A 27,298-nucleotide genomic window follows, 5' to 3' on the forward strand; every position below is an offset into this window, starting at 1 on the left:
AGCCTAAACCCAGGGCCTAGACTTAGGTGACCGCTTGCAGTCTTTCTTGTCTATCAGTGGCTCCTAAGACCACAAAACCCAATTCAAAAATCAGACTAAGTCTAGAAAAGCTCACGAGAAAAACAGGATGAGGATTCCTTCCTATGCCAAGTGGGCAATGGGCTGCAAACAAGCAAGCTGGCTGCCATCACTTAAATCTGCCTCACAGGAACAAATCAAACAGGAAAAAAAAAAAAAGACACACACACACAAAAAAAAAAAAAATCACATACTAGAGAGCTGTGGTTTTCATATAAGAAAGACACAAAGATGGTTAACACAAAGTTTCCTGTCTGCATCCCTTTGGGCTTAGCCAACCATTTCAAAAAAAAATATTATTGTTTCATGGCTGAACGAACACTGCCGAAACCACTCTGATTTGAATCCATGCTTATTCAACTGAATCAACACACAGTCTCATGAAGACGCAGCTTCCTGCGGAGCAATTTACCTTTTCCCTTCAGGTAACAACGCACTTGCCAAAAACGAGTAAAAATAACACCTCACCTTCAAGGAAATAAATACCAAACAATCGTGCACCTATGTAATATTATATAAATCTGCTAAAGCTTGAATTAGTTCATATCACTATTAGTAATTTTCTAGATTTTATAAAAGTTTAAAATCCCACATGCTTATTCAATTCTTTAATTTATACATGCACATGAAATATGCTACATATAAATATAAAATTAAAATTACATAGAATTGAAAACAAGATTCTTTTAATTATAGCCAAACCAATGTTCTTTTAAAAAAAAGTTCCTCTTACTTCTTTCTCTAAGAAGCATACCAAGAAACAACATCATTGTAATACCACAGTGTGCATTAATAATGTTGCTGAAAATAAATCTAATGATCATAATTCAAATTGCTATACACACTTAAATATCTTCTTTCTGTAACCAATTACATCTAAATTGAAGAAGACACAACACACATAAAAAAAAACTAATGATTATCTATGGACCAAATATTCCCATTTGAAGTGAATATGAATTGTAAAGACCTCTGCTAAAGATTTATGCTAATATACCTATAATAAAATGGCTCCATCAGCTTGAAATCTGTCATAATTTGAGAAGGGAAATTTCCTTCTGCAACTGAACCAGCAGTTTCTGTGTTTCATAATTTGTCAATTTGTTCCCTAAGTGTAGTGATTTAGTGACAATGAAAGAAGCTGGGAAACAAATGGAAACCGCTTAATTACAGTTTGCAGATGTTCCCCCAAAGAGAAAAACAAGCGAGAACAGCGAATGTCAGACGATTCTTCCACGGGCTCTGTGTGAGGTGGTTCCCTGTCCTCCAGTCATTTTTGCCTCCTTTGCTGTTGGATGTAGTGTGTGAGACTACTGTGAAGAGGTCACATATAGAAGGCTACTCACAGGATCCCTAGAAAATGTCGTTTGTTTTGTCCTTTTCTGCAAGGATACTAAAAGGCACACCAAGCAAAACCTCACTGGACTGTAGAGATGGTTCAGCACTTAAGAACACTTGATGTTTTTGCAGGAGGCCTGGGTTCAGTTCCTAACACTCACATGGCTGCAAACAATTGGCCATAACTCCAGCTCCAAGGGACCAAATACCTTCTTCTGACCTTCAAGGCCATCAGACATGTTCATGGCACACAGACATACATGCAACTAAGTATTCATACACATAATTATTTTTTAAAATTTTTAGAGAAAGGTCTTAAAATAACACTGCTTCTCTGTTCCCTTTTTAAGAATGGCATATTAATGAGGATTTCTCCTTAACTGTCTGATTAGTCTGATTGGGAAGTCGTCATGTAATGCCTTGTCAACTTTCCCATAAGGTTAAGTTAGTCTCGCTATTTGCTGTGTTATTTCTTGATTGTGCTCTTTGCTGTTAAACACATTTGCAAAAGAGCTTCCTGGGTGGCCTGACTTTTTTTTTTTTAACTTTTTCTTCTGCTTAATGTGGCTAACAGATAAAAGGAAGAAAAAAGAAAAAGGAAATAGAAAGACACTCCGAACGGGCCGTGAACTAAAACACCATTCAATACTCAGGAGGGAATTAAATGACTGACAGCAACTGCACAGTGGCCGTGGTGCCTCAGCCACCTGGAAGCTCGAAGCCGCTCAGTCCGTTTCCAACTTCCTCCAGCAGGCAGTGTGCCAGCTGCAAGAGGATCAAAACAACGTTAAGCCCTCGGGTTTCTGTCTAATACTCGACAGAAAATAACTGCGAAGGGCTACACAGTGAGGATTATTTTTCTTGCTGTGTTTTCTTTTATGAAAGAAAGCTGTTTTTCTGCTCTCCTGAAATTCCTCTCCTGCTTGGAAATGGGTGAGAGGGCTGGCTGCTTGCTACATTTTTCTCTGTGGTATTTTTCTACAGCAGATTTAAAATTCATTCTTCAGACTGGGAAAAGCCTCTCTTTGTACCCAACCCCACTCATGAAAGTTTAAAGATTCATTCCTAACGTTCAAATTCAAAATAGCTTTGGGGACCAAAATATGTCAGCTTTAGAAACATGTTGTTTTATGTGCTGTCTCCAGTTTCATTTTTAATTACATTTTTTAGAAGTTGTCAAGTATGAGTAGTAATATTCCTTTGGCTGAACTGACAGTCAAAATTTATCAGTCCAGACGTGTAAACCAAATCCCAGCACAAGAGTCTAAGCTTCTGAAAGAACAGACGCTCAGTATGGAAACAAATAATAAAAGACTCCTCAGATGAGAAGCATGTGGCTTTGAACAAGTAACTTGGCCTCTGCGGGCCTACCATGTCCTAGGCAAAGTGCTCTTGACTTCCCTTTAACTCTTTTCATCTCCCTATCCTGTTAGTCACTGCTCCTCAGTGCTGCCTGTCATGCCTTGCAACACCTCAAGTGCCCTTTCCCCTCCAACAGCCAAGCTAACATCTCTGCTCAGCCTCGAGGCCAGTCTCCCTGACTCTAGGGGCTTCCTCCTGCTTTGCCCTCTTTTCCGAATCATCAGCAACATCTCTTAACTACTTTTTATGAATCTCTATGTCTGCTTGCTTCCCTGTAAGCTATACTGGGGCTCCCAGTCACTGTATTTGTCAATGCAAACCTGGGACACCATGATGCATGCAGTTATTCCTCAGGGTGGGGTCTGAGGCACCACCTATCTGCTATCAGTTGCCTCTTGTTTTCTGTTTATTCCATCCATTCAACAGATATTCCCTCAGCATACCCTCATTCCACTCTACAAGACATCACTGCTGGCGCTAGAGTGAAGAGGAGCAATAGCATGTGAAACCCACCAGAAGCCAGAGCTCCCAGGGCCTGTTTTCAAGAAAAGGTAAAATAATTATGTTCTGCTGGCTCATATCCACATCAGTGCCTCCCAGACCTACATAAAACCATCTAGCACTGTCAGAAAGGGAGGAAACATCTTCAGAGTGTGGGCTTTGAAGTCATTCTGGGCAATAGGCAGACAGTACAATTCTACCACCAACGTGTCACATGGCCTATGGCAAGCTGGCCTAAGAAGCTACAACAAAATAACCAAAGGCTTGATAGGTTAAATAGCAGAAGCGCCTACAGTCTTGGAGGCCAGACATCCTAGGTCAAGGTTTGGTGTCTTATGAAGACAGTCCTCAACTGTTCCAAGGCTACCTCTTCGCTGTGTCATTCCAGTGTACACATCTCTTCTCCACCCCCTACTCCCAAAATCATAGTAGATTGAAGACATATTCTAGACTCATTAAACTTAATTATTTCTTTAAAGGCCCTAATCTCACATCTACTCCACAGCATGGTTAAGGCTTTTCAACATAACAATTTTATGGGTTACATAGTCCTGTCCATAATGGCCAGTTACAATTTGTTCATCTGTAAACCAGAATCATAAAAATTAAAATAGTCTTTAAAAACTTCACTAGGCTAATGTAAGATTAATGAAGATGATCATGTAACATGCTGTGTTTAGTACCTAGTAACCATTAACTGTCAAAGGATGCCAGTAATGTGAGCTTGCTTTTCTCACAAACTCACACTGTTGACACCAAGCAGATTTCCAATGTACAATGACTTTCTGATCCCTGAACCATAAAAAGAAATGGTCATATTATTGTGAGACTAAAAGTCTTGAGACAATGATGAGTGAACATATCAATAAATGAATCCAAACTAGAGAGCTCTGGGCTGTTTCTTCCAGCTCCATAAATTAAACAGAAACCTAAGTGACCTTGGGAGCTTAGTATGCACAGCCCTATGACTGCAACAGGAGCCTCTGTTCTGTAGCATAGGCCAGTGGGCCTCAGTCAGTGGGGCTCAGTGTTGCTTCAGAATCACCTACAGAATCCTATAAAGAGAAAAATCCCTCAACTTTAGGGACTGAAGTAGAAATTCCTGGTTTCTTTGGAAACTCAGTTGTGTCACGTGAAGATTTTCTGGAAGCTGTCTTATGAAAGGATGTTTTTCTGAACTAGCCATGAGAGAATACTCTACTGAAGCAGATGTTTGAGAGGGCACATGGTGTTTGGAAAGAGTATAAATAGAACCCCGCAGACAGTGAAAGGATGCTCTCGCATTGCTACGCCTTGAAACACGTTGCTGGTCTTTGCTTGACTTTGTAGAGAGAACTGCATCAAAGGACTCCTAGTATTCAGGCTGATTCATGCTGCCTCTGCTGACTCATGACAATTCAGCAGAGCCTTAGAGTTTCTGCTGGATGGAGCCATTGCTCCTGATTCCTGTGTGGTATTTGCTATTGGACTGGACTGCTTGTATTCTGACAACAAAGAGTGGAATTACCCCCAAAGAACTATTTCTAAACAGGTTCACAACCCTGCTTTCCTATAAACCTTCTTTTTCCCCTACCTCTGGTAGGTAGGCCCGAAGGGAGGTTGAAGTGTTCCTAAATAAAGTAGGCTTATCTATCTATCTATCTATCTATCTATCTATCTATCTATCTATTATCTATCTATCATCTATCTATCTATCTATCTATCTATCATCTATCTATATGCTTTTATACAATTAGTGACTCTAAGCAACAGACCTTCTAGATAAAGCTGTGGCCTTGTTTTAGTATGGTTTAGAATAGCTTCTGAACTGCTGAAAGTACAAAGTAATTTCTTTTGATTTTCCCTAAACAAAGTAGGCTTAGATTTAGTAGACTCACTTCCTAGACCCAGAATAAACCTTGCAGCATATATTTTCATAAAGCATCGCCATAACACTTTCATAAAGGTAGTTCTGAGAGCTGGCCACATCTTAAATACAGAAATTCAGCAGAAATACAAGACGGTACATGATTTTAAATTTTCAAATAGTCATTTCTGAAAAAAAGATAAAAAATAAAAACTGAAGATGACATTCATATTTTATTTAATCTTTTTTCAGCATAACGTCTTAATATTACTGCCATATCAAACATAGGCAATATAAAAATATAGTCTATTCAAAATTATATTCTTCAAAATCCACTTTATACTTTACATTTGTAGCATATTACAAATCAGAAGCCACATTTTCATTAGAAATACGTTTTTGCTTTGATTTCCAAATATTTGCCTTAAAATGATTCACATAACCAATTTGTCCCAAGCACATTTAAACTTTTATCCTAATAAATTGCTAAGTATGAATTATCACATTTATATTTAAATTAATTAAAAGTAAATAACTATTGAGACCCAGATTCTCAGTCATACCAGCCACAGTTCAAGTAACAATGGTCACCTGTGGCCAGTAGCCATTGTGCTGAACAGGCCATGTAAGCACAAACCACATGACCACCACACATCCCTGAAGTGTTTGATCCAGAGGGAATTACATAGCTTCTCAATCAACCACATGTGAATGAAGACAACAGATTGAGTCTTCTGTTTTGAAATTTTAAGGCCAGAACACCACCACTGGTCCTGAACAATCAATGTTCCATGAACTGTGGAATTTCTTTCCAATAACAAGTATGAGAGAGAAAGGGAGCTTGAGCTGGCAGGAATGATTTTTCCTGAAAATACACTAACAAGAAAAATAAAATGAAAATAAAAAGCCAATGAAATAAAAAAAACTCAGAGAAATGACAAGTAAAAGTTTCTATCAAGATCTAAAATATTCTTTGATTTCCACTTAATAAAAATAAAACAGGTTAAAGGAGGTGGAGCAAAAAGAGTCCCTTGAGAAGCTGACCTCTGGGTATTTTAAGAAATAAATAAGAAAATTAATACCGACTAACTTAAGAGTTGCTATTCACAAAAATCACAGTAGATTCACTTCAATATCCTGGTGACGCACACCTCAAATTCCAGCACCCAGGAGAAGGAGGCAGGAAGATCAGAAGTTCAAAGTCACAGTTGGCTGTCTACCCTGAGTTTAAAGCCAGCCCTGGCTATATAAGTTCCTGATTCAATAAACATCACCATTTTGAATGGTAGGAAATATAGAAAACTTTCCTGGTGAAGTTAATAATTTTACCTAAAGCACAAAATCAGAATAATAGTTGTAGGCTCACATGCATGCATGTACAGGTACGTGTAAAAACCAGAAACTGAGAATTAGTAATTACTGTAATGCTCTGTGCTAGTCCAATTTCTATTGCTATATTAAAATGCCATGGACTGGGTATTTTATAAAAATCAGTAGCTTATCACTTTGAAAATCCAAGAAAACAGTACCAGCATCTGTCGAGGGTGATGTCAGTGACCTGGTAGGAGCCTCATAGCAGATGTTGCCATATCGTAAAAACACGACAGGGGTGAGAACCCAAGTCAAGATAAAAGCCAAGAACCAGTGAGAGACTGTGTTGTTCTTTATGACCACCCATGTTAATTTGAAAGCACTCTCTCCACAAGACAATCCCCATCAGTCTAATTACCTCCCACTAGGCCCCATCCCTTAAAAGTTCCACCAACCTCAATACCACCAAACTGGGGACCAAGTCTTCACCATATGAACCCATGAAGAATAAGCCACACCCCAACCATACTGCTCCAGCTATCCCAATAAGACGTAGCTGGAAAGACTCAGTGACAATTTCTAAGCCACTGCCTTCTTAACTACACAGTCTGTGTGATAGCACCAATGTGGCGGCTCTATAAAATAAGATCATGTGCTATCTTTAGTATGGAAGAAAGTCAAAAGAAATTACTTTGTACTTTCAGCAGTTCAGAAGCTATTCTAAACCATACTAAAACAAGGCCACAGCTTTATCTAGAAGGTCTGTTGCTTAGAGGCACTAACTTTATAAAAGGATATAGATAGATGATAGATAGATAGATAGATAGATAGATAGATAGATAGATAGGTAGATAGATAGATGATTGATAGATAGATGATAGATAGATAGATAGATAGAAGATAGATAGATAAATAGATAGATGATAGATAAATAGATAGATAGATAGATAGATAGATAGATAGATAGATAGATAGATAGATAGATAGATAATGATAGACAGACAGATTAAAACCAACAAAACCATGACCCCAATGGACCAATGTCAACAGATACGTTTCAACCTCTCCCAGCTTCTGCTTTTATGTGTGAAACCTTTCTGTGTTCACCTGATGAGTTAGGACAGAAGGCCTTAGCTCCATCGGTAGCAAACTTAGCTCGTCCTTTCTGATGGATAGCATGCATGCTTCCTATGCACTCTCCCAGGACTGCATGAGCTCTCCACACGAGCAGTATGTCTGCACAGATGGTGTGCATAGCAGCATTGTTTCCTGCTTGTTTTTTCATCCCTCACTGGACTATGAGCACTTGAGAACACAAAGCAGATCCTAGTTATTTTGAGTTCTCAGTACCTAAATCAGTACCTACACTAAAGGGAAATATTTAAAGAATAACCGAATGACTCAATGAATGAGTATTTATTAAAAAAAACAAAAAACAAAACAAAAAGTCACGTTTTCAAAACTTTTAAAAATGATAGAAATTGACAGAAAAAAAAAAGCCTCTTCCACCTAGCTACTCTAAAAAGTTCTTAAATTATGTACACAAAGAGATACAGAGGAGTGAAGCTTAGTACTTATCTTTAGCCACAGTGTCAACAACATTACTGTCTCTACCAATAAAGGGAAAAGTAAAACTCCCTTTATTTTATCAAGTGAAAAAACAATGATTTTTGAACACATATATCCCAACTTAATCTGTCCTCTTGAACTGAAGACACTACTGAGAATTCAATTATAACTGTTTCAAACTAGTAATAAATATCTCTAAGCACTTTGATAAAACATTGTATTTACAATCAAATATGTACCATGGTTTTAAAATTCATTGTTGAGGGGCTGGAGAGATGGCTCAGAGGTTAAAAGCACTGACTGCTGTTCCAGAGGGCCTGAGTTCAATTTCCAGCAACCACATGGTGGTTCACAACCTCTGTAATGTGATCCAATGCCCTCTTCTGGTGTGTCTGAGACAGGTACAGTGTACTCACATACAGAAAATAAATAAATCTTTTTAAAAAAATCCAAAGTTAAAAAAACTCCAAAATATAATCAACTTCAGTGTAATGTATTGAGAATAATGTGTGATATTAACAATTCCCAGCTGCTTTCCAGGGGTCTGAAGCAGTAATGTGGATTTCTCTCAAAAAAACCTATAGTTTAATTTTTTCAAGAAAATAAGTGTAATGGGATTACTGACCCTCTTAATATTCCTCTAAAGAAAAGAAATCCCATAAGCATTCTGGTATATAACTATTACAGACATAAATAGAATAGTCAACCAGTAGACATGGTAATGGACTTAGAACTTGAACCAACTGAGGAAATCTGCCGAAAGAGTCGTGCAAAAGAACCAAACACATGGAGCCAAATAAAAAGAGTAGAAACAAGGTAGGGAAATGGAAACTTTGAGAAAACAACCTAATTTCTTAGCACGTTGGCGTGGAGCAACTATCCACACTATGACTCAGTTCTGAGCCATGTCCCTAAATACTGCTCATTCCTTCAGAAGGCATTTAAAGGTTTCAAGGGGACGGGGAGGACAGTTCCTGACTTAAGACATATTTTTGTACATACAACTCTTTGTGCTTTAAGAGGAATTTTTCAGGTCACTGCTTTATAATGTGAACCAGCGCCTAAGGATATTTTCAAAGGAAGAAGCGGCCAGTTCACTCGAAGCTGCAGTTTATGTGGCTCCCATCCTCATTTATTTCAGCCCAATTTGGGGCCCCATGCTGACCTCTAAAGAAAGGCGCCGCCTCTGAGGCAGTTTCATTCTCGGCATACAGTGACCAAATCAGAACTGAGGATGAATGAGACAAAGGACCTGCTAACACTAAGGTTTTACAATTTCATGGTACAAAAATAAAATCAGCTACACAATATCCAAAGTTATATAGAATCAAAATTCACTAATTCTTCCATTTCAGTCTTTATTTGGGCCATCTCGTGCCAGCCACTCATATGGCCATGTTTGGGTCCAGAAAGCAAGAACTAAATCACTAGGCTCAATGAAAACAAGCAACTTCCTGAACCCACGTCTATTAACAAAAAGATGATGTAAGCCAGGTTGGCAGACTAAAGGTCGTTCAGATATGCTCTGCATGTCATATCAGAATAATTCATTCATACTGTTTCCAAATTAAGCAATATTTCTAAATTCTCCACTCTACTTAAGTATAAATAAAATAAAACTCACAGACCACATGTTTTGTTTAAGTATAAACAAAATATACTGATACTATTCGTTGGTTATATATAATTCAGTATTACATTGAGATTCCAATGCTGTCAGGATTGGCAGTATTTCTGACATACAGTATTGGTTATTTGGGAATCTCACATAATGCTCCCTGATCTGATTTACTTTCCAATTCTCCCATGTCTGTCCCACAAACTCCTGTGGCCTCCCTACAAAAAATAAATAAATAAAATAAAATAAAAAGAGTTCAATTTATGTTGTCCATCTAGTCTCTGAAGCATGAGTAAACTCCTGGTGGCAGCCTCTTCAAAAAAAGTGAGTCCTTACAAATTCCCACCCATACCAGTGGCTGTCTACTGTGTGGAGCTACTTCAGCATTTTTCAGCATCCATTTTTAAGAGTTCTCTTCAATGGCTTCCTGTCCAGTTTACTTTGTGTGTGTTGGGGGAGGAGGGGAGGCTGCAGTCATCAGTACCACTGCAGAAAAAGTTTCCATGTCTTTTATAGTCAGCAGGAGCATAGCTCATGGACTTCCACATGACCTCTGGTATCAGTGCACATGCCATGGACTTCAGCATGGTCTCTGCATACTAACAAGGTCCCAGAGCAGCAGGATCTCAGACTCAGACATGGCCTCCTGGCAGCAGCCCAGATCACAGACATCAATACAGCCTCAGGCAGCAGCACAGGCCTTACAAATGGACATGGCCTTCAGCAGTAACTCGGCCTTGGACATCTACATGGTTCAGCCTCTCTCCACTGAAAGGGTTCACATTTTGGACTTTTTCAGACTGAAATATATATGTAATGATATTGGGAGGGGAAAAGGACCCTAGTTAAAACTTAAATTCATTTATGATTTATATACTTTAGTATGAAGGTAATCTCATACAGTATCTTCAGTTCATGAATATTTTAGTATAACAACACATGAGATCAGATGTAGACTTTTCCTCCTATGGAATCATGAATTTCGAAGAATCTCAGGTTTCAAATTTTCAAATTAGGATTGTTCAACCTGTATTTGAATAATCAAACAAACAAGTCAAGATCCACTTCCCTTCTTTTTAGTAGAATACTTTACCTTTCAATTATTTAGAATATAAGTCACGACTTAAATCAGATCAGGCTTACTATAAAGTCTGTGGCCTTCCAGATACAAAACTTCCTATTCTCAACTCTGGATACCCATTAGAACCACCAGAGGAGCTTTCACAAAATGCTGGCCTTTGGCCCCAGCCGAGCTTCAGAGGGGGCTCTGAAACAAGTGTCCAAACAACCTTCAAAGGAATCTAAAGTGCAAGTGGGTGGAGACTCGGTGATGTCACATGGATCCAAAATAAGCCAGAAAGGGCCAACGTTGAAGGCAAGTCAAACAGCTGAAAACAGACCTAAACTGGACACAACTCCAGTGCACAGGAGTGAACAGGCACACACACACACACACTTTCAGACGGAACTAAGGCACTCCAAGGCAGGGGCTTTGAGCTCTAGCTAACACTGTGAGGGAAATCACAGACACCAAATCTTTTCATGTGGCCTAAAATAAATAGAATAAATATTTTCATAAAATCACTAAGCATTTAAATGTTGGTTCAATTAAAAACCAACTCTACATAGAATGAGCAAGCACATAATGAAACACACACTTTGACTTTAGACTTTAGGCTTTAGGTTATATCGCCCCAGAATAAAAGGGATGTTTCCTGTCTACAGCAACCTCGGCACCATTATCATCACCAGTATCCCCATCTCATAGCAACAGCAACCACACACAATGTGTAGCCACTATGCTCATTTATACACAGTGTATCCTGAGTCTTTAACACCCTTTGAGTGAGGTGCCATGATTAGACCCACTTTCTGGTAATTACTCCTACTAGAGTCAAATAGCTGGTAAATGATCAAGCCAAAACCCAGTCATGTAGAGTGTTTAGTTTTAAATGTGCTTCTAATAATCTGTGTTCTTCATTTACATTTCTAAAAAAATAAATGAAGTGAATAGCTAAATAATTCCTCTGCTCATCAGTAATTATCAAATGTCTGTGACTCTGCAACATGACTCTTGAATAGATAAAGGCATAGGTGTTTATACCTATTAGTCACAATTCTCTAGTAAGATTTATGTGCTTTAAAGAGTTCAATGAATGTTCATGAGTCTTCTGAAAATATACCAAGGGCATAGACTTAAAAAGTTATTTATCTGTTGCTGTAAAAACTCTACTTCAATAATTTACCTTTTGAAAGATGAGTAAAAGTGCTCAGAAATTCTTCATAGGTTTGCTCATGACAGTTGACAAACTTATCCAAGACTTCTTTCATTAACTGATCTTCACTCATTATCTCTGGTCTCCTCGGTATTTGAGCAGGCATTCCAATTGACAAGGCCACTCTACAAGACAAAGAAAAGCAGAAACTAGAGAGTAAGGCAGCCTCAGCAACTATGGGAGGTGGTGGATAAATTCAGGGCAGAAAGACAGGTAGAGATAGCTGCTGGAGTAGCGAACTCCAGCAGAAGAGGGAAGAGCAGCAGTTTGTGCTGCTGAACTGATAACTGTACCTCAGTTTGGATTTCACCTTTCTCATTATATGATTAAGATACAAGAATAATGTCATGTAATTTGACTGGGAACTAAAATTCTTTCAATGTGAGGAGAATCTCAAAGGATGCCTATTAACCACCACCACCCCATGCAGTGGGAAAGGCAATGGAGCTGGTATGGAGAAAGGGCCAACAATGAGTGCTTCAGTGTTAGCTTCCACAACCTAGGCAAGTTCACAGAGCTAAATGTACCTTCCAAACCCTACATTCAAGCCCTCCATCTACTGTAACCGCACCAGTACTTGGTTAGCAAGAATTGGCCCTTCCTGTATCTTGGCACACCCAGGTCTGCAAATTCTGACATTCCAGTGAAGCCACTGGTACACTACTAAAAACACCTAGAAGTGAGCCTGAATCTGTCTCCCTAGCCTACCGCAAATGTCCCCTGAGACAGTGAGAATGATTGAACAATTTTAATCCCTCTAGTACCTGACATCCTTTCAGGTACTTGAGCAAAGTCAAACTGAACCATCTCAGTCTTCTCGTTCGATTTCTTGGGACATACTTCTTTTCCAAAACTCAGTTCAGAGTTGTGGTTTTCTAAGTCACCACACTCATACCTCTCACCATCATGGGAAGAGTTGCCTGTCATTTCTCATGCCACCATGTGCTGTATTAGCACACTCGCTAGTAAGAATCATACAAAATTCTTCATCTGCTTCTATGTTCGCAGTCATGAAAGACTGAGCACATCTTCTCATCCTTGCATCCCAAATACTTGAGACTTAAGGATATGTTGTAGACCTTTTAGCCTAATGCTGCACTAAAGATGCTCATCTGAATAGGAATGATGGTCAAATGCCACTAGACTTGACAAAATCTACTGAACTTGGTCAATGACTTCACCTGTCCTTGGATAAGGGAGTCCCAAGAACCCTATCAAGCCCCCAATCAATAGGCTTGGAAAGATTTGATACACATCACCTATATGTGTTTACAATATGGCATCCAGAACTAGAGCTGAGACTCAGACATGGTCTCGGTATGAACTAATTCTCACATTCTAAGTACTCTACCCATCCTATTCAACTGAACATGATGTTCACAACACCACTGGCCTCTTCGCACATACTTCATTGATAACTGCCTCATTCTTTGCAGTTTGAACTTAGTCTTCACTCCTGATATCATATCTGATTGAATTGTGCTGGGATCCTGCCCAGCCTTGAAAACTCAGCATCAGATGTTGCTTTAAAGAATGATGTCTCTGGCCCTCTAGCTCTCTAACTATACTGAATGTTTGCTGATAACTTCTAAAAGATTCTAAAACCTTTCTTGCTTATTCTATTGTTAAAAATGTTAGCTTCTTTTCTCTTTAACTCTGTGCTTTATTAAACATTATAACTTTATGCTGTATTTAACCCTTTATGCTTAAATAAGTGCTAGGGGAACTTAACTCTTTCTAACTGTTCTGTGCTTCATTAAAAACTTAACTCTTTATTACTTGTGCTTTAATAAATGCTAATATCTGGCAATTAACACATACTGTTTAGCAGTAGGGAATTAAGAGAAAGGATTTATTGCTAATATTCCTTTTTCTGCCCAGGGATCCAAAAGACCTTTGCTGGCCTAACTGGTTAATCAGAAGAAGGAAAGGAAAAGAATTAAGATGTTTTGTACAGGCAAATATGCATAGGCATGTATGCATTCAAACATTCATACATCTACACTTTGGCAGGGCCTGACCATCTGTTACAATCAACTCCACAAGTACTTATGCATGCTTACATACATACACATATACCTACACAGAAACATATAAACAGAAATATACATCTGAATGGATGGGTGAGTGGATGAGGAAAGCTCCCCAAGCCGAACCATTCAACCAACTTTATTTCTTTTCTCTGGTCTTTTTATACCTCCTAGACAAAAAGTTCTTAGAAAATTACCACAGAGATAAAATGAGAGTTACAGAAGGATGTTGATATTAAGTTCAAAGCAGTGTTTCATTATAATATACTCATTAAAAGTTCAAAGCAACAGCTTTTGCATGGCCTTGACTTATCACAGTACACACCTGTGACTTTATCCTTGGACCTAAATGTTTTTCCTTGAACACAGAATTGTCCCAAGTCTTTTTCTCTTTTTAGTGTCATCATGAAAGCTCATTGTATTTCTTATTATGCACTCTTTACTTACTATTCTGAGGAGTGGTCACATACTATTCTTGATTCTAACTTTTTTACATCATTCTAGCAACAAAAACCCTCTCTAAAAACGTTCTTCCTAAAATTATTTGAGTCAAATCAGGAATTCTATAGAATTATTGTGCATTTGTCTATATAGCATGACTACAAGATAGTACATCTTTGTACTTCTGCAGAGATCTGCTCAAAAGGGTGGGCTAATACCTAGTAATTTTATATATTTAATAATAACAGAGAAAGCATATTAATATCAGGAATCTTGCCTAAAATGAATTTCTCCAGGGCCGTGCCTATCAGAAAAAAATCCATCATGGATTTTAATTCAAGGCAGACTCATCTCAGGAAGATTGTCTGCTAGTTATTAGCTTCTCCTATGATGGCTCCTGACAGAATTCTATTTACTCTGTATGAAATATTACTTGATAAAGCTTTGGGAAACTTGACTATCTACATTAAGAGGAAGAGTAAACACCACCACAGTAATACATGTAGGATAATAAAAAGGGGTTATGGGGCTTCCATACTATATGGCAAGAAAAGACAGCACCAAGCTTCTTTATTTTTTTCTGAAACAAGAATAAAAATGGAGCTAGGGAGAAACCTCCATAGTTCACATGTTATTCTTACAGAGGACCACAGTTTCATCTCCAGTACCACAACAGAATGTACACATATCCAACTCCAGGGGCATCTGATGCTTCTGGCCTACACACACACACACACACACACACACACACACACACACACACACACACTTAAAAACAATAAAAATCAATCTTTTAAGAGTTACTATCTTTCATTTTAAAAGAGAATAAAAATCTGTTACCTATTAACTTTTTTCACCCACTTTCCTTTTTAAATCTATTTCTACTATAAAAGTAAACAATCTTTTAAAATACAAACCACACAAGAATATATAAGAGAAAAAACATTAAAGATGTTCTTAACCATCCTCTGAACCCACCAGTTCCACTCATAATTTCTTCCAGGAATCGGGCAAATATATTTTCTAAATCTTCCCCTATAATGTTTATGATAATAGACATTTTTATAAAGATAGGAAATATATGCTATTCCTTATAAGCATATTTAATTTCTTTAAGGAAAGAATAGGGTTTTTTTTTTTAACATAACAAGATCCATGACCACTTCTGCTCACATTCCTGGCCCAAGAGAAACCTGCATAATGGCCTCTAGATACAAGAATATAGGAGACTGCTGGTTTCTGCCTGCACCCTGAACTGAACTGAAACAGTCCCACAGCTCCCTGCACCCAAATCCCGTAGGGGAGAGAGCTGGACCCTCAGAAGTAGCAACAATCCTGAGAACTCAGAGGAGAAAACTACTTTCTGCCTACATTCTTGACCCAAGAGGAAACTGTCTAGTGCCATTTGTGCCCTCTGAGCACAAGGAACTAGGAGCAGTCAGGGGCACGACCCTTTCCATTTCTGCCTACACCAAGAGCTGAAAGTCAATAGCCAAGAACAACTACAAACCTGAGAGCAGATGTAAGACCAATTCTTCTGCACCAAGCAACATGCCTGGAGGCTTCAAGCCACACAAACCCAGGAGCAGCAATTTGTTACCAGATCTGGCTGAAAGAAAACAGGTCTACAGGAGTGCTGACACACAGGCCTACAGGAATGTCAAGCCACTGTCTGACACAACAAGACAAACTAACACCAGAGACAACCTGATGGCGAGAGGCAAGCACAGGAAGCTAAGCAACAGAAACCAAGACTACTTGGCATCATCATAGCCCAGTTCTCCTACCAAAGCAAATAATGGATATCCAAATTCACCAGAAAAGCAAGAATTGGATTTAAAATCACTTCACATGATGATGATAGAGGACTTTAAGAAGGACATAAATACTCCTTTAAAAGGAATACAGGACAACACAGATACACAAGTAGAAGCCCTTAAAGAGGAAACACAAAAATCCCTTAAAGAACTACAGGAAAACACAACCAAACAGGTGAAGGAATTGAACAAAACCATCCAGGATTTTAAAATGGATATAGAAACAATAATGAAAGCACAAAGGGAGACAACCCTGGAGATAGAAAACCTAGGAAAGAGATCAGGAGTCATAGGTGCAAATATCACCAACAGAATACAAGAGATAGAAGAGAGAATCTCAGGGGCAGAAGATACCATAGAAAACATCAACACAAATGTCAAAGATAATGCAAAATGCAAAAGGTCCTAGCCTTTTGCTACATCCTACATCCTGAATGATCCTACATCCAGGAAATACAGGACACAAGGAAAAGATCAAACATGAGGATAATAGGTATAAAAGAGAGTGAAGACTCTCAACTTAAAGGGCCAGTAAATATCTACAACAAAATTATAGAAGAAAATGTCCCTAACCTAAAGAAAGAGGTGACCATAATCATATAAGAAGCCTACAGTACTCCAAAAAGATTGGACCAGAAAAGAAATTCCTCCTGTCACATAATAAGTCAAAACACCAAACACACAAAACAAAGAAAAATATTAAAAGCAGCAAGGTAAAAAGGTCAAGTAACATATAAAGGCAGACCTATAAGAATTACACCAGACTTCTCAACACAGACTATGAAAATCAGAAGATCCTGGGCAGATGTCATACAGACCCTAAGAGAACATAAATGCCAGCCTGGGCTACTATATCCAGCAAAACTTTCAATTAACATAGATGGAGAAAACAAGATATTCTATGATGAAACCAAATTTACACAATATCTTTCTACAGCCCTACAAAGGATAATAGATGGAAAACTCCAACACAAGGAAGGAAACTACACCCTAGAAAAAGCAAGAAAGTAATCTCCTTGCTACAAAACCAAAAGAAGAGACACACATAAACCTAATTCTACCTCAAACAACAAAAATAAAAAGAAATAATCAGAATTCCTCAATATCTCTTCACATCAATGGACTCAATTCCCCAATAAAAAGACATAGACTAACAGGCTGCATATGTTAAGAGGACCCAGCATTTTGCTGCATACAGGAAACATACCTCAGAGACAAAGTCAAACACTACCTGAAAGTAAAAGGCTAGAAAACAACTTTCAAAGCAAATGGTCTGAAGAAACAAGCTGGAGTACCCATTCTAATATCAAATAAAATCAACTTTCAACCAAACATCATCAAAAAAGATAAGTAAGGACACTGCATATTCATCAAAGAAAAAACCCACCCAGATGAACTCTCAATCCTAAATATCTCTGCTCCAAATACAAGGACACCTACATTCATAAAAGAAACCTTACTAAAGCTCAAAGCACACATTGCACTTCACACAATAATAGTAGGAGATTTCAACACCCCACTCTCATCAATGGACAGATCAAGGAAACAGAAATTAAACAGAAACACAGTGAAACTAACAGAAGTTATGAACCAAATGGATTTAACAGATATAGAACATTTCATCCTAAAACAAAAGAATATACCTTCTTCTCAGCACCTAATGGCACCTTCTCCAAAATTGACCATTTAATTGGTCCAAAACCAGGCCTCGTCAAAAGATTGAAATAACCCCATGCATCCTATAGCTCACCATGGACTAAGGCTGGTTTTCAATAACAACAAAAACGACAGAAAAATCCACATACACATGGAAGCTGAACAACACTATACTCGATAATAACATGGTCAAAGAAAAAAAGAAAGAAATTAAAGATGTTTTAGAATTTAATGAAAATAAAGGCACAACATACCCAAACTTATGGGACACAATGAAAGCAGTTCTAAGAGGAAAACTCATAGCTCTGAGTGCATCCAAAAAGAAACAAGACAGCACATTCAATAGCAGCTTGACAGCATACCTAAAAGCTATAGAACAAAAAGAAGCAAATACACCCAAGAGAAATAGACAGCAAGAAATAATCAAATTCAGGGTGGAAATCAACCAAGTAGAAACAAAAAGGACTATACAAAGAATCAACAAAACCAGGACCTGGTTCTTTGAGAAAAATCAACAAGATAGGTAAACCCTTAGCCAGACTAACCAGATGGCACAGAAAGCTTATCCAAATTAACAAAATCAGAAATGAAAAGGGAGATATAACAACAGAATATAAGGAAATTTTTAAAATTATCAGGTCCTACAACAAAAGCCTATATTCAACAAAACTGGAAAATCTGGAGGAAATGGACAATTTTCTAGACAAATACCAGGTACCAAAGTTAAATCAGGAACAAATAAACCATCTAAACAATCCCATAATTCCTAAAGAAATAGAAGCAGTTATTGAAAGTCTCCCAACCAAAAAGAGCCCAGGTCCAGACGGGTTTAGTGCAGAATTCTATCAGACCTTCATAGAAGACCTCATACCAATACGATCCAAACTATTCCATGAAATTGAAACTGATGGAGCACTACCGAATTCCTTCTATGAAGCCACAATTACTCTTATACCTAAACCACACAAAGACTCAACAAGGAAAGAGAACTTCATAAGAATTTCCCTTATGAATATGGATCCAAAAATACTCAAAAAAAAATCTTTACCAATCCTACATCTGATAAAGGGCTAATATCAAAAATTTACAAAGAGCTCAAGAAGTTAGACCACAGGGAGACAAATAACCCTATTAAAAATGGGGTTCAGAGCTAAACAAAGAATTCTCAGCTGAGGAATATCTAACGGCTGAGAAACACCTAAAGAAATGTTCAACATCCTTAGTCATCAGGGAAATACAAATCAAAACAACCCTGAAATTCGACCTAATACCAGTCAGAATGGCTAAGATCAAAAACTCCGGCGACAGCAGATGCTGGCAAGGATGTGGAGAAAGAGGAACACTCCTCCATTGTTGGTGGGATTGCAAACTGATACAACCACTTGGGAAATCAGTATGGAGGTTCCTCAGAAAACTGGACATTGCAATAACCGAGGACTCAGCCATACCACTCCTGGGCATATACCCAAAAGATGCCCCAACATACAACAAAGACACATGCTCCACTATGTTCATAGCAGCCTTATTTATATTAGTCAGAAGCTGGAAAGAACCCAGATGCCCTTCAACAGAGGAATGGATACAGAAAATGTGGTACATCTACACAATGGAATACTACTCAGCTATCAAAAACAATGACTTCATGAAATTCCTAGGCAAATGGATTGAACTAGAAAATATCATCCTGAGTGAGGTAACCCAATCACAGAAAAACACACATGATATGCACTCACTGATTAAGTGGATATTAGCCCAAAAGTTCGAATTACCCAAGATACAATCCACAAACCACATGAAGCTCAAGACCAAAGTGTGAATGCTTCACTCCTTCTTACAAGGAGGAACAAAAATATTCATAAGAGGGGATATGGAGGCAAAATTTGAAGCAGGGACTGAAGGAAGGGCCATTCAGAACCTGACCCACATGGGTATACAATATATATATATATATATATATATATATATATATATATATATATATATATATATATATCCACCAAAACTAGGTAAGATTGATGAAGCTAAGAAGTGCATGCTGACAGGCACCTGTTATAGCTGTCTCCTGAGAGGAACAGCCAGAGCATGTCATAATGTCATATACAGAGGCGAATGCTAACAGCAAACCACTGAACTGAGAATGGGGTCCCTGTTGGAGAAATTGGATAAAGGTTTGAAAGAGCTGAAGCGGCTTGCAACCCCATAAGAACAACAATGGCAACCAACCATGGCTCCCAGGGATTAAACCACTACCCAAAGACTATACATGTACTGACCCATGGCTCCAGCTGCATATGTAGTAGAGGATGGCCTTTTGGGGCACCAATGGAAGGAGAAGCCCTTGGTCCTGCCATGGCTGAAAACCCCCCAGTGTAGGGGAATGGGGGGGGCGGTCAGGAACGGGGGTGGTTGGTGAGCTGAACACCCTTATAGAAGAAGGGTAACAGGGTGAAATAGGGGGCTTATGTCCTGGAAACAGGGAAAGGGAATAACATTTGAAATGCAAATAAAAAATATCCAATAAAAAGTAATCCATGACATTCTGAAGATCAAGAAGTAGAAGTCCAGCCTGTTGTTTCAGAAAGCTCCACAGTCACAGCCCAGCTCTTCTTGTATACCACACTCTGCCAAGCTACTTGACATCTCTGAACCTGCTTCCTCTTGTCTAGAAAAGGTGCTGTGATGGCTCAGCCTTGTCTCCTAAACCTCAGTTCTAAAGATCGCATGCTAAGTGGGGTGGAGTGTTTTCTTATGCTGCTCAAGATCTTTTTCTGACAAACCTGACCTGAGTTGACACGAGAGCATTCGCAGTTGTTATTTCTTCCACCCAGCGTGACTGCCCACATGTCCCTTAATGGGTTTGTAAATGGGGTACAGGCCAACTGGAGGTCTGGGCAATGCATGGCATTTGTACTACCTACCTTACTAAAATCCAAAATATTCTGAGACGCAGATGGCCCCATGAGTTTTACGGAGCCATGAAGCTCATAAGATGGCCCCGAAGATGAAATGAATGTGTGCCTTGGGAAACCCAGCCTATGACTGAGACCACTCTGACTTTGAATGCACTGATGCTACCCACAAGATACTACTTTGTGCATCCCTGTCCCACATGAAGCACGATGCTAGAGGACCAAATGAAAACAGTAGTTTAGGTATCAACCTCAAGCTACATGCACCTCAAAAAATGAATACCTGAAAAGCCATCACTTACAATTTACGACTCATTCACCTGTAGCGACGCCAGCCTCCAGCAATGCGCAGCTTATCAGAGTACCCTTGCAGCTGACAGAGAAGGAATGCCAACAAAGAACCTCGTCCGTGGCTCTTTCTCCTATTTCACATCAGTAGGACATGTGTGGAAACACAGGAATCTCCACAGCTCTCTACTGTTCCAGAACTGGAGCACAGCACAACACAACAGTCTCTTCCTCAAAGCATTCAGCTGGTCTACACAGTACATCACGATGGCCAGGCTATTCCTGCTGCTGCAAATGTCCTCTCACAGTTATGTTTTTTAAAAAGTACAGTTATAGACATTCCCTCAGGGCTCCTTTCCAACGCTCTAATTGGTATACTTTGCATATTTACCCTCAATATAGCTCAATGCTACCAAAGGCAAATAATGAACAGGCTATACACAGCTCAGAGGCAAAAATCCTTTGAGACCTCTCATGTCGTTTCTGTGTGTGTGACAATCCAGGCATTTATTGGCTTTTTAAAGACGTTCACAAACAGTCAAAGTTGAAGAATCTAAGGAGCACCGGTCATTCACTTTAGACCTGTATTTACCTAGAGAAGAACTAGGAACCTAATGTTAAAGGTCTCCCGAGACTGACAAAGCAGATCACCCTTCCCAGACAGTCTGGTGGTTTATGCAAATGCCAGTGGTTTTCTAGACAGAAGAATGCTTTTCATCTACCACCCACTCGCTAGTGTGCTTTTATCATGAAATATTTTTCTAAAAGAAAAAAGAGAAAGAAAGGCTTGCCTAGAATGAACGAGATTCTTTCTTTTTTCATTTTTTTTTTGGTGGTGGGTGTGGGGGGCTTGGTTTTGTTTTATGCTTTGAGCACAACATGAAAAGCATAGAACATAATGGTAAGTAAAGACATATAAATAGCTATGGGTAAATCATAAACAACACTTGTGCCATCTAAGCCTTGGAAAAGAAACAGAATACTAACTGCTCTGATCTGAGTAATGTCACTTGGAAACCAAGTGATTAGAAACTGGTTTCTCTCCTTACCCTCTGTCCAAGAGATGGGAGGAAACTCCCATCACCTCCCAGAAGTCCTGTTGTATTATCAAGTAATAAAGCCAGCAATCATATAAGCAGTGTTGTGTGCACTAAAATGTATATACTACAATGAAATGTGGAGTGCGATATCATCACCACCGACTTAGCACATCTTAGGTGTCTATCTTCAGATCCTTGGGTAATGAACTCACCCAAACAAAACCAAGTGTCCGAGATGAGAGTTGTAAGCATTAAGATACATGCCCCTATGAACTATTTTTTCTTCTTAGTGCACTGTCTGATCTCTTAACTACACAGAGAGTCATGTGTCGGCAAACTGTTTTGTTTTGTTTTTTTTAAACCTGCCATGTATCCCACTGCAACTTGAAAAGAATAATAAATGTCTGAGGAGGTCTTGAGGAAACCAGGTTTCTCAGAGCCCACCTGCATGTTACAGGTCTGAGAAGAGAACACAGCAGCAATGTAATTTACTTTGCCTAAGGAAACAATCTTGGTACTTTTTTTTTTTTTATTAACTTGAGTATTTCTTATTTACATTTCGAATGTTATTCCCTTTCCTGGTTTCCGGGCCAACATCCCCCTAACCCCTTCCCCTCCCCTTCTTTATGGTTGTTCCCCTCCCCATCCTACCCCCATTACCGCCCTCTCCCCAACAATCACGTTCACTGGGGATTCAGTCTTAGCAGGACCAAGGGCTTCCCCTTCCACTGGTGCTCTTACAATCTTGGTACTTTATAGGGTGGCTGGCCTTTCATATTTGCATAAGCAGTCTAGTCTCCAAGAGACTGGAGTGGACTGGAATCATGTTATAATGGCTGGTTCCTACATAGAAAAGACCAGGTGAAGGGATAGCCTCCAGGGCTGACCTGAAGCAACTCTGCACTTTCTCTTAAGTTTTCAATGTCCTTTATCCCATACCAAGAACAGAGGAAAAACTCAGATTCTTGGGGCTAGAGGGGTTGCTCAAGAGCTAAGAGCACTTACTGCTCTTCCAGAGGATCTGAGTTCAATCCCCATATATGAGGCAGGCAGCTCATAACTACCTGTAACTCCAATCCCAGGAGATCCAATACTCTCCTCTGACCTGTGTAGGGACTGAAATCACATATACATACCTATATAAGAACAGTCAAACATAGACACTTGTTATTAAGTTTTTGTTTTTGTTTTTTGTTTTGTTGTCAAGAATTCTGGATTCTCAGAGTTAACTCTAGTACAAATGAATGAACACGAAAAAATATGTGCAAGCAAGTTCACCTGGACTTTTGTCAACTGCTGCCACTGATGGGCTGTCATGAATAGTTCTCGTGTTGTAAATGATCACGAGATGCTTATGATCATGAAGACAAAGAACCAAGCAGGAACAAAATAAAAAAAGAAAGAATGGAACTAGTGATTAAACAAAAGAGGCCATGAATCTGAGGGAGAGTGGATGGGGTGGATGAGCAGGTTTAGAGGGAGGAAAGAGAAGTGAGGAGTGGTGTAATTATAATCTAAAAGCAAGAGAGTGGTCATCAACTTCTGTATGAGAGGGAAAATGAAACGTGATGATGCATTCAGATCAGAAAACTAAACAAGAGTGAAAACAATTGGCTGCCTTCTAGCCATAGAGTACAGCTGAAAGCCTCCTTCCTTCCACTTAGAATTCTTGACTGATGTATGATTGTCTCCCAGGAGGCAACCAAACAAAAAATAACAGAACTAATGTTGGATGACTGTAATCGTGCCTCCAACTACAACCCAGTTCATTTAAATTCAATACACATAGGGAATGAGTACATATGTACACTCTAGAGACCAATAAATCTATAGATCTATACATCTCTAGACCTGTAAATACACCCAGGGAAATAAAAAGGGAACAAAGAAGAGCAGAAATATAAAACAAACCATGGGTTATGGAGCAGAAAAGAACCTGCAGCCTTCACTGTTCTTATCAGAATGAGATAAAAGTGGACAATTCCAGCATCATAGAATGCACCACACTTCAAGTTGCAAACTTCTAGTGACATGCCTATGCACACATGAAAGCCAGAGAAGGCTTCCTTAACACCCAGAGCTGAGAGGGTAAGCATCTGGACCCATAGCCCCTAGGCACCCCTATCCTCTAGGACGAATATTAAAAGAAGCATGTGGGAGGAGGAGGAAAGGATTTGGGATTACTGTGGACCACAGTTCCTAAAGAGAGATACACTGTCTTCCAGACCCCAGTCTTAGAAGTAGGTAAATCTTAACCACTACCCACTTTCCTTGACAAATGTAACATTTTGTGGAAAAGAGGAAGAAAACAGCACAGGTGCTCTAAGGCTGCACACCGTTTAAAATATGTGGGTTGAGTAAGTGCTTCCCATGACAGGAGATATCACAACGGCAGCTCCAACGGACACACACCTGGGGCCTTCCTAAAGAGGTTTGAATTGTCCTTATTCTATACAACAGACCATTTTACTAATAAGAATGAGTGTGAAGAAGCGTTCCGTGACGATTTTTCAATTACAGTAACGTGAAATTGAGAGAAAGAATGCTAAAAATGAAGGAAAAATAGAAATAAGAATAACAGACCAAGGCAAAGTAGTATATGTTGTAAAGAAAACAGGAAAAAGAGAAAATCTTCAAGTCATATGACGAGGCAAAGAGTAATTCTTAAACTTGAACCCAAAAGTATGATTCTCAAGAGAAAAACCTGACTAACTTTACTAAAAACAAAAAGTTTTCTTCTGCAAAGACCTATCACGATGCAAAGAAAAGCTGGAAGAAAATATTAACAAATCACATATTCAACAAAAGAACAGCAAAATGTGCAGATCCCTCCCTCGTGGAATTCAGCATTACATCAAGTTCAAAAGACAAGAGACATACATAGACATTTCAACGAAGAAAATACACAATGGCAAAGGAAAACCATGAAGATGGTTGGTATCACAGCTATCAGAAAAATACAAAAGTATTTTCATGCACACACTTGTACACTAATGCTCACTTATTAGCTTTATTCCTAACAAGCAAACAGTGTAAGCTACTCAAATATACTTGAACTAGTGAATAGTTAAACAAACTGTGGTGCATCCACACCAAATAAGGCAAAAACAAGTTGTTTATTCGTGCGACTTAGATTTCAAAGGAAATATGCTGGGCGGAAGAAGCCAATAGTAAAAGGTATGTATGAGTGCTTCCATTTGTGACATGGGTAAAACATATAATTTTAGAAATGGAGAAAACACTAATGGTTACTAGGGTAGGGGGTGTGGGAGGAAACAAGGACAAATATTGTCATAAGTCTTGTAGTGTAGAGCTGAATACCACTATGTGGTGGTGATTATGCAAAATTTCATATGATATAATTGAGGACAGATGGCGCAAATGGATGTACACATAACCGATGAAATCCAAATACATTTTGTGGTTCACACCAATATCAATTTCTCAAATTTTATATTAGTTATGCAAGATGTTAACTTTGCAGAAGGCTAGGCCAAGGATGCATGAGACTCCTCTGTTCACTTCTCTGCAGTCACCTATGATTCTATCCTGTGATCATTTCAAAATTAAAACTTTAAAGTGCAAAAAGAAGAGTAGAGAAGGGTCAGGCAAGTAAAGCCAAAGAGCCTTAGGGATGGGAAAGCAGCTCTAGGTCTTTTCCTAAAGACAGGGGGCGCTGGCGTGCCGACGTGCCCCTGCAGGAATCCTTCGCCGCAGGAAACACGCTAACGTGCAGAAGTACATGCTTACGCAGAAACACTCTGCTTGGAAAGTTTGCTTCCCTTTCCTGCTCATCCACCAGAGCCACTATAATAATGTTTCTTGGGGCAACCATTCATTAAGCCTTTCATCAGCAGATTTCATGAAATCAATTTTATCTCCCCAAAATTTGTTTTTCCTCCCAGCAAATGAAGGCAGTCAGCTCAGAAACCTCAGTGTTAAGAGACTGAGGTGGTCCAACTAAATATAAAGTATTTTTAATTAGTTATTAATAACATAAAACAAAGAAAAGGCACACGACTTAAGCATTTAAATTTCCTCTCCCCACCGCTCCCTATTTTTACCAAGCTGATTAACTATACCCGCAGGAACTGTTCTTGAAGTCACGAGGGTTGCCTTTTTTAATTTGTCTTTAAGGTACAGTATGTGGAATCACAGACCAACACCCTACCCTCTCTTTTGGCTAAACTCCTGCAAGCGCACTGGTGACCTCATGACACTCCATTTAGCAAGAAAAGTTTGCACACTTAGCAACCACGTTCAGAGCTGACATCCTAGCCTCAGAAATGTCATCAACTGTATCAGTGACTACAGAAGACAACAGGGTACTTCTGGGAAGCTTTTTCTCACCATCCCTGATAAAGTTTCTAGCCCAGAGTAGCTGACAACTTTAGAGCTCCGAGACAGCACAGTGTTGCACTCTCGAGAGATGTAACAGCTCTAACACAAGCCCACTTCACGTGGTCTGCAACGCCCTGTTGACACTTACTGCAACTGCATTGTATGACACTGTGACAGAGGCACACTGCATAAAGCTGTCCCCTCTCTCTGCCCGCCAGCCACCTGCACAGTGCACAGCACATTTACAATACCAGAACATCAGCTTTAAGCAAAACCCACACAGCTGGTCAGGAGCAGGTATAGACCAAGGAACAAAGTCAACACGGCCTGCAGGAACACATTTCTAAGTGTTTCAAAATGCCAGATCTTGCAAATAAAATTGACCTTTTCACTTGGCATTCTCTTAAAAGAAATGAGTTTTTTGAGACATGCATCTCAGCTGTTTTTAATTCCAGACTCCTATAACTGTAGAATAGCAAAAGGCTTTGAGACAGAACGTGTTGCTTCCACTTGTGGTTTTGCCTCCAGTACACAACTGAGCACACTTGTGCATACATACAAACTTCCTTTGCCAACACGGTCGCTAGCCAGAAAGGATCACAAACACCTTTCTCTGAAAGGAAAGTTTTTTAATGACTTTTTTTTCTAGTACATTACAAAACTCTGACATCTTTTTGCCACTTTATTTTAAAACAGCGACCTCATATTGAATCACAGAGTGGGGGACGTTTAGAGTAAAATGCCAAGCCCCCTGCTCAGGGGGCTTTACTTAATTGCTTTAAATAAAAAGTGACAAATCATCTGACGTGCCCTCCTCTTGACAGCCTGCGGGCCTAACTGCAGATCGCATCCTTTCTACTTCCGTTTCCTTCCTCTT

At 39.1% G+C, this 27,298-nt stretch overlaps 1 protein-coding gene across 11 annotated transcripts in view; it reads right to left on the reverse strand.

Annotated features, from left to right (window-relative positions):
- Iftap (intraflagellar transport associated protein) overlaps positions 1-27,298 on the reverse strand; it is a 94,448-nt gene that overhangs the window by 60,077 nt on the left and 7,073 nt on the right. For all 11 annotated transcript variants that reach the window (NM_001429177.1, NM_001429178.1, NM_001429176.1 and 8 more), the window contains 1 exon segment: positions 11,870-12,024. In NM_001429177.1, the coding sequence (NP_001416106.1) occupies positions 11,870-12,005 (136 nt within the window). In that variant the 5' untranslated portion in view covers positions 12,006-12,024.

Source organism: Rattus norvegicus, chromosome 3 (assembly GCF_021556685.1).
Source record: "Rattus norvegicus strain SHRSP/BbbUtx chromosome 3, alternate assembly SHRSP_T2T, whole genome shotgun sequence".
Taxonomy (NCBI): domain Eukaryota; kingdom Metazoa; phylum Chordata; class Mammalia; order Rodentia; family Muridae; genus Rattus; species Rattus norvegicus.